This window comes from Podarcis raffonei, chromosome 1 (assembly GCF_027172205.1).
Source record: "Podarcis raffonei isolate rPodRaf1 chromosome 1, rPodRaf1.pri, whole genome shotgun sequence".
Classification (NCBI taxonomy): domain Eukaryota; kingdom Metazoa; phylum Chordata; class Lepidosauria; order Squamata; family Lacertidae; genus Podarcis; species Podarcis raffonei.
The window spans coordinates 99,836,612-99,852,664 of NC_070602.1; the positions used below are offsets into that span (position 1 = coordinate 99,836,612).

General features: G+C 40.7%; 1 protein-coding gene across 14 annotated transcripts in view; it reads left to right on the forward strand.

Moving 5' to 3' along the window:
- The window catches only part of ARHGAP15 (Rho GTPase activating protein 15), a 371,887-nt gene that overhangs the window by 245,023 nt on the left and 110,811 nt on the right, over positions 1 to 16,053 (forward strand). For all 14 annotated transcript variants that reach the window (XM_053406105.1, XM_053406066.1, XM_053406058.1 and 11 more), the window contains one exon: positions 2,311 to 2,388. In XM_053406105.1, the coding sequence (XP_053262080.1) occupies positions 2,311 to 2,388 (78 nt within the window). The remainder of the gene's footprint in view (positions 1 to 2,310; positions 2,389 to 16,053) is intronic.

The window sequence follows — 16,053 nt, forward strand, 5'->3', positions numbered from 1 at the left end:
AAATGTATAAGGTGTGAAAACTGTGACCCAAACCCAACAACATTTTTAAAAGAAATTGCTTTTTACACACACACACACACACACACACACACACATTCTGAAAAGAAAAGAAAATTAATTCCTATCCTTGATATAAGCCGGAAAGCTTATAAGATTTATGGTGGGAATGAGCTACAACAGCTGCATTTTCCTTGACTGAGTTTCTGAACACCGTTTGTATTATGATTCCTGGTTTTGTGTCCATCCTATTCTAAGCTCCTTAAAACAGAACAGGGAGGGAGAAATATTGATATTCTCTTGGGGGAAGCCAATGATCTGTCTCAATGATAAACACCATTTTGAAACATAAGACGGTCAGCATATACTAAAGTAGGAGTCGGATTTTATTGCAGTGAATATGCGTTATTCCAGAATGTTCTTTGCCACTAAAAGTTAATGCTATCCCCAAATAAAATGTTTAAAACCTTTGAAAATACATTTGTTTTATCTCTCTCTCTCCCGCTCTCTCCACTACCCTGACAAACATTTGAAACCTACCATGAAGAAATACTGACAGTAGAATGAGGATGTTTTTGTTCTTGATAAAGGTGCTCTTAGAAGTTGAAGTTGTTTTCTTTGAAAACTGTTCAGAAGCTCAGAACAGAATAATGTTAAAGGCAGAACATCTTTTTTTTATGCGCGCGCGCACACACACACACACACACACTTGGCCTAAATGTATTTCCAAAATAAGTAGTTTCTAATCCAGCTGGGATAATGTGGTCATAAAAAGGATGTCCAAATCCACCAATTTATATTGGTTTGGTTTGGCTTGACTTTCAAAGTATTTAAAGAAGAAAGTCTATGGCATGTGTGCACTGTAATTGGTGTATAGTACTCTCAACATTTTCCTCAGTCTGCCATATTGTGGAGTGTCCAAATAAAACGCTAATTGGCTGTATTTTCACTCATGTCTTCAAGATTGCTCTTCAAGATACACTATCCTTCAGATTAGTATAGTTTCTCATATTCAATTTATTAACAGTACCAAAGGTTTATGGAGAGCTGCTAATTTTAGACTTTCATTAACCCTTAGCCATACTGAATGTCTCCAGATGCATTCATTTAACCACATTGTCTAGAATAGATCCAGTCAAATTAGTTAGACCACTCTGCAGTCAATAATCTGAGGAGTTTGTAGTTTTGGGCCATGTATGTACTGTAAATGAAATCTCTTCCCTCCCCAAAGCAAATTGCCGCTTTGTAATTTAAGTGAAATTAAGTGAAATTAAAGAATGCATTGGCACAGCGCTGAGCTTTACCGAGGTTAAAGTTAAAGAAGTTCCCTGTTTAACTAGGATTGGAACCAAGTGAAAAGTTGACTGATGAGTTTTGATTTAGAACCTGGTTAGCATTCAACATAGTTAAAGTCAGTGCTTGCTGGTGTATCCCCTGACTGATCACAGTTCAACTGAGAAAGTTTCCTCTGGGAAGAGATTGTAGGGAAGGATCACATGATCATTTGCCTGCTCCTGATTTCTTAATGTACCTAAGAGATACAGGAGTATTGTTTCTGTATAGCCCTTAAAGTTTGCCATAAGTTGTACAGCAAAATCCCAGCGCAAAGCTGCAACTGTGCTGGAATCTGTACACAGAGCTTCTCTAACTCCATCAGTGGAGATGAAATTCCACACATGATTGGGGGGTTTACTCATTTTGCCCAAAGTTGTTGAGTGCTTTTTTTGCAAAAAAAAAAAACCCAAAACAAAATATTTTTGAGCTATTTTTATGGAAATCTGCCAAAACCTAGACTTCCAACATGGGATTATGGGATTTTCCTGGACATTTCAGTGATTCCTGCCTGGACACTGTTTCCAACTGCTGTATTCCGGATGTATGGCAGCCGTTTTTACATGAAAATAGCTCCAAAACGGCTTTTTAAAAAAGTTATTTTGTCCATAAAGCTCAACAGCTTTTCTGTCCGGATTTTCACTGTTTGAAATATGGCAACCCTAATACAAGGAGCTTCCCTTCTGTTTATTTGAATGTGGAAGTTTTCATAGAAATGGGAGCTACGTGTATATCAGTAATCCACTCACCTTCAGGCAAATACTGATTTAGAAGCGGGGGGGGGGAGGGGACTTTTCACCTTGAAAGGCAAATAAAACAGAACAAGAACATCGTGTGATTCTGTTTCATCAATAGAATGTTTATCAAGTAGTTCACTGAAGTAAAATCTTCCCTATAGTTTAGGACATTTATATTTTCTTGACAGACATCTTAAGTATAATACTCGCACAAGCCAATATGAAATATGTTTTCCTTTTTCAGGTCTGGATGTTGATGGAATATACAGAGTCAGCGGCAATCTGGCAACGATACAGAAGTTGCGATTTGTTGTCAATCATGGTAAGTGATTCCTTCACCCTGGTAATGTTTTGTTTAGTACTTATCTGTCTGAAATGACAATACAATGGATTTTAGAAGCCGTGGTACATTAGTGGCAGAGAATGAAGAGTGGCATTTTGCAGAAGAGAAGTGTACAGAGATACTGCAAACAACCAAAATATGGGTTGGAAGAGAGAAGGGGAAGAGCAACAGTCATGCTGTAAAAGAAAATAAGCAAGTAAAAGAATTGGGGGGGGGGGTAGGGAGAGAAGAGACAACAAAAGGAGTGAAGAATTAAAATGTGACACTAAATTTATGCTAAAAATCTATGCTAAAATATTAGACATAAAAAAGAGAAGGCCTACAAGTCTAAAGAGACATGCAATAAGAAAATGAAATAGAAGAAAAACAAAGACACCTGGGAATGATGCCACAGGAAGGGAAAGAGTAATAGTAAGAAATGTGCACTGATTCACATCAACAATTTAATGATTCTCTGCAATACTACAAAAATAAGTCTAGAATTATGCAATAGGTACAAAAGCCAACATTAGATTACCCAGAAAGGTGCATTATTTGACTCATGAGAGCAGCCAATAAACAGACTGTACAATGGTGATGGGATAAAATCAGGCTAAATCCTTATTGACAGCAGCAGGCAAGGGTTGGCATGGCAGTGGGACCAAGATCACTTCAGCATTCCACAAACTCCATGTCGAAGGAATGGGTCTGCCATGTTTGGACTGCCCCAAATCCATTCTGTTGGGGTCATCCATTGTTGAACCTTGCCTGGCTGCAAGCCAAACAAGCAAGGTCTTACTGGGCAACCAGGGTGCAGATACCTACTAGGCAGGTACCCCAACACCAAGCTTGGGGGTGCCATGGTCAGTCTTCCCCTCAGGCCCCTTATGTGGGCTCCCCATACTGAGTTGATCCTGCCCAATGCCATTTCCGCCCTCAAAAAACAATCTTATTCTTTCTAACAAAGGAAGGCCATAATTTCACTAAGGGAAAGGCGGAGAAAACCCAACCAAGTGCCAATCAGGTTGAGAAAAAAATATCCTGGCTGTGTCAACCACGGACCCAAAACTGCTCAGGGAAGGTTCTAACCCGACGGTGGGTAGGAAGCTCTCTAGGCAGAATGGCTCTGAGCTCCAGGGGAAGCAGCCTTATATTGGTTTTCCCCACCCCCTTGCAAGGGCTCGTGGGACAGCTCTTTCCCATGAGCCCATCACACAGACAAGATACTGGGCAGACCCTTGCCCAGTACTTTGCTGCATTCTCTGGACCCCAGCACCGCTGGGAAAAGGTGTATTGGCATGGAGCAAGACAAATGAACAAACCCACCCAAAAGTTTTAATGCTGTTGATATGTTGTATGCCTTCCAGATTGTCAAATATTCCAGATTGTTATATAAAATGTGTGTATTAGAAATGTGTTAATACTGTGGTTCTGAAAAATGTCCATGGTCATTTCACCTTTAAAAAGAGAGCATATTGAGCTATAAAGCTTTAATAGTTCAGGACCCCAATATCTTCTGGAACTCCTCTCCCAATATGAATCCGTCCAGACTTAGATCTTCTGAGGCTCTTATCCAGGAACCCCCTCTGAGAAAGACTTGTAGGGTGATGACAAGAGAGAGGGCCTTTTCAGTTGTGGCTTCCCATCTGTGGCATAATCTCTGCAGGGAGGTCCACCTGGCAACTATGCTGACAGGTGTCAGGTAAAGAGTTACTTTTTTCCAAGGCTTGTGATGGCCTTAGTAAATGAGGAGTGTTGACTACTGAGACATTCGTTCTTCTAGGCATTTGTAATCACGTATAAAATTTTATATTCCTGAAACTGTTTTTTGTTTTTAACTTAACATTTACTTTTATATGCAAAATATTGTAGAAGAGTCTTATATTATTATTGATTGTTGCTATTTTCTTTCTGGTATTTTAGTTAGGTGATCTGTGTTCTTTCTTGCTCTGTGACTTGTCCTAATTTTGAGATTGATATACATATGGCACATTTATTTCTAAAGAATAGCCTCAAATTATGAATACAACCATAAGACATTTAAAATTAGCGGGGGGAAATCCCAGAAAGGATCAAATTCTTCCCCAATGTAACTCCATTGAAGTCTCCTCAAAACATTTCTGTGAACTTGTCATCAAATGTATGCAAAGGATTTCATCACTTTGAGTTTGATTGAATTACACCAGGGATGAACTAAGTCCTACATCTCTGTATGAAACTGAATTGCCAAATCCATCCCAAGCCACCAAGTCAGTAAAGTCATTCAACTTAAAAATAAAAAGTCAAAGCTCTTATTTCACCATGCAATCTCTAGACAGACTGCACTTCTTCCTGTTCCCAGAAGTACTGTCTCAGATGTTCATTCTCTGCTCTCATTTCTGCTTTAAAGAACTGTGGAAGAGACCAAGCTGCTTGATCAGTCATCCACTGATGTACACTTGCCATCACCTTCTTTCCTCATGCAAGTCCGGCAATTTGGTGTACAACTAACTAATTTCAGGGTGGCTTGTAAATACGGTCTTTTTGTCCTGTGTTGGTGTTATTGCGTAGGACGTATGTTGGTGCCCCTGGCAGATATCCATGAACAAGAGTGTGATGCAGCAGGTCAAAAATTTGCTGCGACATGAGAAAATGAGAGGTTGCACTTGTGATCTTTCCAAGGTGAGGACCCGCTAGAGTTGTTCAAAAAGAACAGCTGTCAAAGGAGACAATAAACGAAGTCTCTTGTTTCCTAATCTATGCAGAGAATGTGAATCAATAACTCTGTATATTTTATTTATATACAGTGGTACCTCGGGTTACATACACTTCAGGTTACAGACTCCGCTAACCCAGAAATATTACCTCGGGTTAAGAACTTTGTTTCAGGATGAGAACAGAAATCGTGCAGCGGCGGCACAGCAGCAGCAGGAGGCCCCATTAGCTAAAGTGGTGCTTCAAGTTAAGAACAGTTTCAGGTTAAGAACGGATCTCCGGAACGAATTAAGTACTTAACCCGAGGTACCACTGTATTGAGGCTTACAAATGCAACAAGATAAATAGTTCTTGAGCAAATGATTTTAGAAAAAAAGACACTAACTTTACAGTTTGAGTAGTTAGCCGTACAAACAAATAAGAAATAAACAGAGATAAATACACCCAGTTGTACCTATTTGTATTATGCAGTAGATTTGAGGAAGTCTTTTGGAAAAACAGATTACTGCAGCGGGTTTCTCGGCTTGTCGAAGGCAAAGCCGAATCTGTACTTGGGGCAACGCAAGTCAAAGTGGGGGCCCACCATCCCAAGTGCCTTGTGGCACCTCCGTGATTTGGACACCATGAAGTGCTGCAGAAAAATGTGAGCAAAAGGGAAACAAATGTTTCTAAGCGTAGCATAAAAAGAGAATGCCATCTTAGCCATCACCACAGCTAAGATGAGGAATCATGATGAGAAATAGGTGAGGGAAGAGTGGGAATACTTTGGAGAATATTTAAAGAGGTACAAAAACCAGATAAATTTCCAAGTAGGGATAGATATGTGAGCAGCAGTAAATAACACTTCGGATATTGTATAGAATCAAAATGAGTGGTATAGATGGATATGCAGTATAACAGGGACCAAGGTGTAGAAAACCATGGAGGGGTGGACAGGCAAGTCTGGAGAAATGAGATGAATGAAGCAAATTGAAAGATGTATGTATTAAATTTTGGAAAATGCATAAATAGAGAATTTGAAAAAGAGAGAGAATTCCAGTTGAAGGGGTGATGCAACAAACACCGGGGTGGAGAGATGGAGTAGAGAGAGCTCAGTTGTGATGGTCAAGAAAAGCTTGTAACTAAAGGAAAAGCCTTGCCTACACATTCCAATCCCAAGTTTTGGACAAGGTGCATTGACAGAAACATAATAACCCCTTTCCCACCTCCGCACCTAAAGCTCCTCTGGCAGAATCGGGGAAACACCTAGGTTTAGCAGGTGCATGGGTGAGAGTCCCACTGCACAAGCGGAGCTCGTTCTGCAAGCACACACCCCACGTAGTGCTACATAGTGCTAAACCTCTTGTTTTTTTACCTTCATTTTCTTGCCAAAAATCTATTAATGCTTCAAATTTACATCTGTTCTGATAAATTATCAAAAGAATCACCAAACAACACGCAGAAGCTACAGCCCCATATTACTGTTTCATACACTAGCAATGCTAGTTTAGTTTTGGCCAAACTTCTGGTTCTGAGCTAGGCCTATGGAAAAGGCATGAAGCTAGGCCTATGGAAAAGGCATGAAGAACCTGCTAATGTTGGTAGGTTTTTCTGTTGTAGCTGTAGCTCAGAAGCTTGATGTGCACATGGCATCAAAAGTAGAGCACATGGCTTATTACCTCTTGTGCAAAACTAAGAGCCTCTGCAAAGGTGGGTTTATGGTGGCTACTGGCAATAATGAGATGCAAGTATTATTATTAATACTGCTTTTTCATTTTTAAAAGAATTTTATTTGATCTGGTGATTCCGCCCCCCCCCCATTGTACTTAAGAAGGGAAACTTCTGATTTTTTAAATATTTTTATATTTATTTTGTATATAACATTTTTCCGGCATAATTTTGTTGCTTCTGTTAATATTATTCAGCAATAAGCATTAGCCAACCCTGCATGAAAAAATCCATTTAAAATGCCCCAAATTGAACAGACTATCAATCCTTGCATGAGCAAAGTACTTGATCGTTCATTTCTACACTGCCATTTGGCCATGTATGATTCTTTCATTGAAACCCCTGCTCTGTGAAGTGCAAAACAGACATAAATTTAGACCGTCTTTATTTCATTGCAACTGGAATCTTGAACCACAAAACATTGCAGGAAAGCCTGAGAATGTCAAGTGTACTTTAAGTTTTTTTTTGGGGGGGGTTAAGAGAAAGAGAGAATGAGCCTTAGACCTAAGAATTATCAGTATCCCCTATCTTTATGTTGTGAACATAATCAGTATGATCAGAAAATGAATAAAAGGCAACTGGGGAATGATGAGGGGAGGAGAAAAAGGACAAAAATCTTACAATTGTTCATCTTTATTGTTAAACATTTTAGAAAGTGTTTTCTGGTATGTTTTTTTATATAAAAAAACACATTGGATCACTTCCCCGCACTTTTTTCCTTGATCTTTTATTACCAGTTCTTAAGGCTTTTGTCAGCAATGTCAACAGAAGCACTGCCATTTTATCCGTGTGTGTGAGAGTGTGTGTGTGTTTGTGTGGTTGTACAGAAGGTCATTGATATTGCACTTCTTCTTTCAGGTGACAAGATTATCTTTTATCAATGATTTATTTTTCCTATTAAAAGCTGAAAAGATCTTGATCATAAGAGGCCTGTATTATAACATCTTTCAATATGGTACACAGTTCCCAGCTCCAAACTTTGTCAGTTACATTGATTCATGTAACACAAAGTCATGAGGATTCTTGGAGACAGTAATACCCATTTTTTTACCTCTCCCTCTCTCTCTCTTTGAAAGATATTGCAAAACAAAATGAACATTAATGCTAGTGTGATATTTAAGTGGGATTTAAGTACATTAGAATAAAGATTCCATACGACTGGCAACATTATTATCAGAGAACCTTTTGGCTATCCACTATTATACAAGGGAAACTGGAAGAGTTCGGAGGGGAGCTGTAATTTCTGTAAGTGAACAGTGATGCCCTTGCAAGTTGAGGAGAGTTGGAGTCTGCAACATCTGGAAAGCCACAAGCTAGCCACCCCTGTTTCACTTATTTCTGCCATTGTAATGATTTGTTGTGAACTTTGTGTAAGCCGTCATTATGATGACATCATCTCCTCATACTTCAGTTTAGGTTTCCAATCCAGAGCCCAAGTTAACTTTATAGATTTTTAATGGATGTGTGGCAAATGTATCCACTTACTCCAGATTCTAAATAATTCCTAGACCTATTAACTCTGGAACAACATACATATTAGTTTCTAGGGAACTTTGGAAAGATTGCTTCACATACTACTTAGGGGTGGCTAAACATTTTCAACCCAGGGGCCATATTGACCGTCCTCTATCCCTTCAAGGGCACATACCATTGGTGGGATTCTCAGTGTGTAAGTACATGCACACAAGCTACACATGCAAACAACACATATACTCAACACATGTGCACATTTACCACAAATACAGCGCACACACACTCACTAGATATGGAGAAGTGAGGTTACAAGGAACGAGGCAGAGGGCCTTCCTGGTAGTGCACCCACCCTGTGGAACACCCTCCTGTCAGATGTCAAGGACATAAACAAGTACCGTATTTTTCGCCCTATAGGACGCACCGGCCCATAGGACGCACCTAGTTTTTTGGGGGGGAAATAAAGAAAAAAAATTATTCCCCCCCCCCAGCCGCAGCTTCAGCGCGCCCCGCGCTCCGGGCAGCAGACTGCTATCCGCTGCCTAGGGAGCCCTGCGGGAACTCTGCTTCAGTGCGCCCCGCACTCCGGGCAGCAGGCTGCTATCCGCAGCCTAGGGAGCCCTGCAGGAATTCCCGCAGGCTCCCCAGGCTTGCTGATAGCTTCCTGAAGCCTGGAGAGCGAGAGGGGTCGGTGCGCACCAACCCCTCTCCCTCTCCAAGCTTCAGCGAAAGCCTGCATTCGCCCCATAGGACGCACACAGATTTCCCCTTCATTTTTGGAGGGGAAAAAGTGCGTCCTATAGGGCGAAAAATACGGTGTATGACATTTAGAAGACATATGAAGGCAGCCCTGTTTAGGGAAGTTTTTAACGACTGGTGTTTTAATGTATTTTTAACCTTCTGTTGGAAGCCGCCTAGAGTGGCTGGAGAAACCGAGCCAAATGGGCGGGGTAGAAATAATAATAATAATAATAATAATAATAATTATTATTATTATTATTATTATTATTATTATTATTATTATTTATTATATTCAACTGGTTTATTGTTATTATTACATTATTCAACTGCACTAAATTTACAGGGGGTGGGGAAATATAAAGTATTATGGATTTGTCATACCCAGTTGGAACACTTGAAATTTGTCCTAATATGTGTGTAGTTATCACAAACCATAGAAATATCAATATCACTGTTTACTGCATTGTTCAATAAGTGTCAATTCATGCATAAAATGAGGTAGATCTTAATTGTCTCATATCAAGCTCTTTGTTTACAAAATGTTTGGCATTTGCAGAGTAGCTTGACCTTTGAATGTCCTTATTTGCATGTTAACTGTAAAATACAACACACCACCCATAGGTCAATTACTGCGTTTTTAGTATCTATATGCACCTTTTGAGGGAAAATTAATGTTTCCTACCTGCATCACACACAAAGTCTCTGCTACCTGCAAAAGAAAAATATTGTTATTGAATTGAGAGACTGCAACATAGCCTTAAAGTATGGCAGATTTTTTATAAAGTAAACAGTCATCTGGCATTAATAGGAGTTGATTTTATTTGCCACAATAATAAGTGATAAAATAAAACGGCTCTTGAGTGAGTCCTACATCTAATTCAACATTCAAACACAAGTTCCAACATTAAAAAATTACATGTGAACTACAAATATGTTGGCCAGTTGAGAATATTTATTAACTAAATAATTTAATAATAAAGAAAATGACTACTTGATTAATTGTTACAAAGTAAAAATTACAATAAAACTGTCTTGATCCATGCTTTGCAGAAGTACCATTACTGTCTGTGCAGTTGTTTAACAAGGATTTAATTGGAAAGATAAGTGAATGCACATTTAAAAGTATTGTTAATTTGCTTTATAATCACCCCATCCTTCACAGTATTGACAGCACCAGGCACAAACCCCTCTCTCTTTTACAAGTATTATTTTCCATATGTGCACAATAAATTCTAGCTCTGTAATTGGAAATTTTATGGATTCTAGCATACCTTCAGCGTTGGATTTATAAGCGTTGCATCCCCTTTCTAAAGGTAATGCACTAGTGGCATTATTAGTCACTATTAGTAGTCGCAAAGAGCTGTGATCCTGTGCCCAATTATGAACATTTAAGGACCACTGATTGCACTGGGGCCTTCGCTTGCATATAAATATGAAGAGGATTCATCCATGTTGTACTGTCTGAAGCTACCCCATATGCACTGGCACACATTATGTCATCCCCTTGTGGTATAACACTGTGGTAAATAGTAGTCTCATTTATCCTAAGATCTGATTAGCTGGCTGTTTTTGCATATCCCCCAGGCCAATGAGATAAATGATGCTTTACCTCATTCTTATTTCTTGTATCAGCAAGCTGAAGAAAGGAAAAGACAAGATCAGTGAAAATGTTTTACAAGCAAGTGCCCATGTTCCTTTTTTTCAGGATTTTGAAAAATCCAATATGAAACCTACGCAGGTTTTTCTGAAAACCTGCCAGAGTTGAATCTGATTGGCAGCTACCATTATCAGTCTAAAGGAGAAGAGCTTGAATCAGCACTGCTACCTTTTTAACTCCAACTAAGGACTGAAGTTACCTTTGAAACTGACACATCGGGTCAGTGAAAATGGGTTGGGTGTTAAAACCAGGATTTGTTTTTTTAAAAGAGAGAAAAGGAGAAGGAGAAGCAGCTACTTTTCAAAACTGTATTTTTTAAAAAAAGAAGAAGAAGAAGAAGAAGGGATACAGACCCACTGAAAAGCACCCAGCAGTTTTCACTGACCCAACATATCCATTTCAAAGGCAGCCAGTCGCTTCAGTCCTCTTGTCAGTTAACAAAGGCTCTCTGTGGGCAGAGGCAAAGAAGCTTCACTGCAAAGGCTCCCAACTTCCAGAGAAGCAGCTTGGTACAGTCTTAATGGGCCAAGGGCGTGATGGAGTTTGCAGCGCTTTTAGCACATAGCAAAATTGACAGAAAATAATATATTTTAAAGGGCTAGGGAAATCCTCTCTGATAGTTTACATTTGTTTTTCTTTCTCTCTTCCCCAGCCAGCCGCCAATATCCTTTGGGAACCGATATGAAGATTAGTATAGCCAATGAGTTGTATGTATCATGAGACGTTGAGCAAATTTCCCTGGTTAAGCACCCAGGCTACTTCATGCATATTTTAAAAGAAATTTTATGAAATCATTGATTATGGTGATTGGGTACACACACACACACACACACACACACACACACACACACTTTTCTGTCTTCTTCAGTTTCCTTTTAAGAAACTGGCAAAACTTCACTGGACTAAATCATTATATAAAACATTGTTAAGGAATAAGGAAGGGTAGGTGATTCATAATGATTTAGGCATTTAGTATGTCCCTGTGCTGCATGGGTGAAGGAGGAGATGCCATGAAAAAGCAAATTATGTAAAATTGCTGTTAATGGTCACTATCCTCAAACTGGCTGGGTCTTAGGGGAAAGCAACTGTGGGTACTACAAGTGGTGTGGATAGCTGGAATTTGTGGCTGTCTGGGATAGGAGCAAGAGGCATCATAGAATTGTAGAGTTGAAAGGGAGGGACCCCAAGGGTAATCTAGTCCAATCCCCTGCCCTGCAGTGCAAGAATCTCAGCTAAAGCATCCATGACAGATGGCCATCCAACCTCTGCTTAAAAACCAACCAAAGAAGGAGAGTGTTTGGCACTGGGGCTGAGCTGAAAACATTCACATTATTGAAAAAGGAAAATAAATTTCCTTTTAACTTGCTTTCCTTTTTTGTTTTTGTTTTCTTTATTTGGCTGCTTCTGTCAAACATTTCAAACACATTATGAAAAGCATTATCACTTGGGGGTATTCAAGCTATTCCATCATAGGTGCATATGACAGGTGATGCCATCATGGATTGTGTCATTCTGCACATCCAATCAACTCCACAGGCATATTGCAAATAATTTAGGTGTGCATCATTTAAACGTCCCCTTGGGAGTTCTCAATCTCTGCGTATTGTTGCTTCTGAATGCAAAATACTACCAACGATGCAAGTAGTTTTTCTTTCTTTAAAAACTGTTCACATCAGTGCTTGCCGTGGGGTGTCCATGGTTTGTGAAATCTGGAGAAGCTGTCAAGTTGCTCCCTAGAAGTTCCCTTGAATGGTCACAAACTTGCCACCATCTTGAATCACATGCAATGAATTAGATATGCAGGCATAGTTTGAGCCAGGGCCGTCTTTACCGGGGAATGCAAGGGGTGCGGGGCACCCGGGTGCCAAATTATGGTGGGCACTACTGCATACTGGTCCCTCTCGATCGGTGGCAGTGAAAAGCAATGGAGCAAAAGTCCCCGCCCCCTCCTCCATCGCTCTGTTTCTCCGTAGCATCAAATATTACCAACGAGTCATGAAACAAAAGCAGATTTTTCCCCACTGTGTCGTCATTACAGGTGAGCGATTTCCCCTCCCATAAAAAGCTCAACAACTTTGAGTTTGCCCTTCCTCCTTAAAAAAGTTAATTTGGGGGCAGCTAAACTTAATTTGGGGGCTCTGGGCGGATCTTTGCACCCCTGCGGCGCATATGCTAAAGACAGCCCTGGTGTGGGCACTCTAGAAAGCCAGGGTGCATAAGGGAACATCTATGTTCTGTGGATCCTCCTGCTCCTGATAACCTGATATGGATGCAAGTAGTTTTATCTGTATGGTGGGGGGGGGGGAGAGATGCTTATGCCAGTGGCAGTTGCTGGAGTGCATTGAATATGGAAACACAGGAAATGAATATTTGCTCCTAGAAGGTCTGTACTAACTCTGAATCTAACAGAGTGTGTAGATCCATCTGATATTGTTTGTTGAAGTCACCACAGAGGATTGCATGAAATTGCCATGAAAGTATCCTGTTTCTTTTGTGTCTTAGGTACTATTTGCTGAACAACGCTATCTCATTACAAATAAATATTTTAAGAAAATAATACAACAGTGAAAGTATAAGCCCTACTATTGATTTGAATCTGGACTATACTCTTGTCTGTTTTTTCCATATGGTAAAACATACCCAGATACTGTGAGGGTTACATATAGACTGCAATGCCTACTAGACTGCCATTACCCTATATGTAAGATTTGTGGACACCTATACCAAAATGGATGGGCACTACTCATTTAGATTGTTTTCTAAACCTGCTTTTTCAAATTCCAACAGCTCCAATTAAAATAATTATAATAATAAGTGGTAAAATAAAATAAAAAATTACCAAGTATTGCTTAACTAATAGAAATCCTAAAATAGTTACTTCTACTAACATAAGCAGAATATCAGTGTGAGTGGCCAGAGTTCCTCTGGGGCAGTGAAGATGTAGACAAAGCTATTTCAACAATCATTATTTTCCTGCTGCTGCTGCTGCTGCTGTTGTTGTTGTTTGTTGTTACTTATTGTCAGATTTATAGATTGCTCTTCATCATTTTATCTCATAGTTTCCTGAAATGTTAATGAAACAGCAAGACAATACAAAACAACCTTAAAAAGCAGAGCAGCTTAAACAAAAGCCACATTTCACATCCTGCCTCAGCTGACAGTGAGATACATTTGCTGGTAGGAAGGCAAGGAGGTCCACATCTGCCAATCTCATGGCCAGGGTATGGGGAAAACCACCAGCATAAACATGTAGGCAGCCAGTGTGGATCCTACAAGGTAAGTGTTATGTGACATCTTAAAGAACTAACAATCAGGACTCTAGTAGCTACATTTTGCAGTTGCTGAAGTTTTCAGACTATCTTCAATCTAGTTCGAGGTTACTAGAGTGTATTGCACCTTGGCCAAGGTATCTCAGTTCAGAGATAGCCTGAGCTGGAAATAAGCACTCCTCACCCCCATTTGGGCCACCAGTGAAAATGCTAGGTCCAGGAGAACCCTCTTTCTCCTTCAGGAAGAGGCACGTCCATCTAGAACAGGATGATCACCCAATTCCCAGACTCAAGAACCACCCACCAACAGTGCCATAATCTTGTCAGAATTCATTTTCTGTTTAATGCTGTTTGCCAGGTGAGGGGGTGGACTGACAAAAGGGTTAGTCTCCAAACGCTGGTATCTGGTCATTTTCATTGTAGGTAAAAAAAACAGTACTTGGTGCCAGTCCCAGGAAATACCAAGATCTGTAAAGAGGGGGATATTTCTCTCTTTGCCAGACAGTTTGTTCAGTGAAACAAATCAGTGTCTGCACATTGACTGGCTTTGGGGGTTGTTGCTGAGGAGAAAAGAAGTAGAGGAGAAGTAAGGTTTTTCACAGATGAAGCCCTGAGCACTTCAATTGTGGCTCAACTTCGGTTAATTGTCTCTCATCAAGTCCATTACAGTGGTACCCTGGGATGCGAACAGGATCTGTTCTGGAGCCCCGTTCACATCCTGAACAGATCGTAACACGCAACTGTGCGTGCATGGGTCGAATTTCGCTGCTTCCGCACATGTGCGTGACGTCATTTTGACCGTCTGCGCGTGCACGAGTGGGGAAACCTGGAAGTAACACACTCTGTTACTTCTGGGTCACCGTGGAGCGCAACCCGAAAATACTTATCCTGAAGCGTATTTATCCCGAGGTATGACTGTACTGACAACTGTTCAACATTGTTATTAGTGTCAATACATTTCAGAGTATCTTATTTCCAAAAAATGTGTTTAGACAGGTATCCCTAGGTTCAAATCAAATTACATGTTGTCATTGCATTGTGAGTGGTGTTTTCACATGCTTAAATTATGTGAAGCAGATGATATATAATGTGCTGCTGCCCTGGAACATCTCTTGCACTTCGAGGCCCCCAAGCCCTTCCCCTGAAAATAATTTCACACTGAAACATAATTTTAGTTTAAGTTATTGGGCAAAATGTAGGCCACAACTTTATTGATTACAGCAAAGTGAGTGGTGTTGGCTTAGGCACTGACAAACTATCACTGACTCCTGCCCTCCCAGCAGGGAGTCTGAAAGGGTAAACGCCAAAAGAGGGAGCAACATCGATGAAGACCAACCGAAGATCACCCCGGGGTTCCTGTGGTCCTGACATGGCCCTAGCCCCTCAAGGGAACTACCGACGAGATCCAGGACCCCCAGATTCCTTTACTGGAATACCCTTATTCATGGAGGGGCAGGTGATGGCCACACCTCCCCTCCCACACACTTCAATAAGCCAATGCCTAACCGCCAAACCTTACAAAGTTGTGACGATTGCTAAAGGGGTAGGCGAAAACCAAGTGGCTACATCCAATCTGCCAAAAAGAAAAAATTCCTACCCAGCCCCTGCTCCAAAGCAGGTGACCCAATCCAAAGCAAGGCCAAAGCAGCAGCACCTAAAATTAGGGAGGGAGGGCGGGTGTTTGGCAACACGATGCAAGTTCCCCCAGTTACGCCATGCTGCCGCTTTTATAGGCCCCAGGAATCACGCCAACCACCCTGATTGGCCCAAACAGCCTGGCACGACCCTGGGGCCCAATGGTTAAGGCTTGGGCCACACCTGGCAACAACTCTCCCAGCAGGGGTGCCTTAGGGGCCCATGCGCAACCAGGACCCTCATTAAGGAGGATCCCATTTTTTTACCCACATCTGCCACATGCTAGGACTTTGCATGAGTTTGTTGAGCAACTGCTCTGCCTCCCAAGTCACAGCATCACTGCAACATCCTTGGACGTTTTGTTGCACATGACATTGCACTTGCGCTATGGACCCAGCACAACAGACAATTCAATCAGGCTATAATTCACTTTGGGAGTGACTGTTTCGTGAGATCAAATTAGAGTTGCTTTCTTTCTGCATCAGATCTATA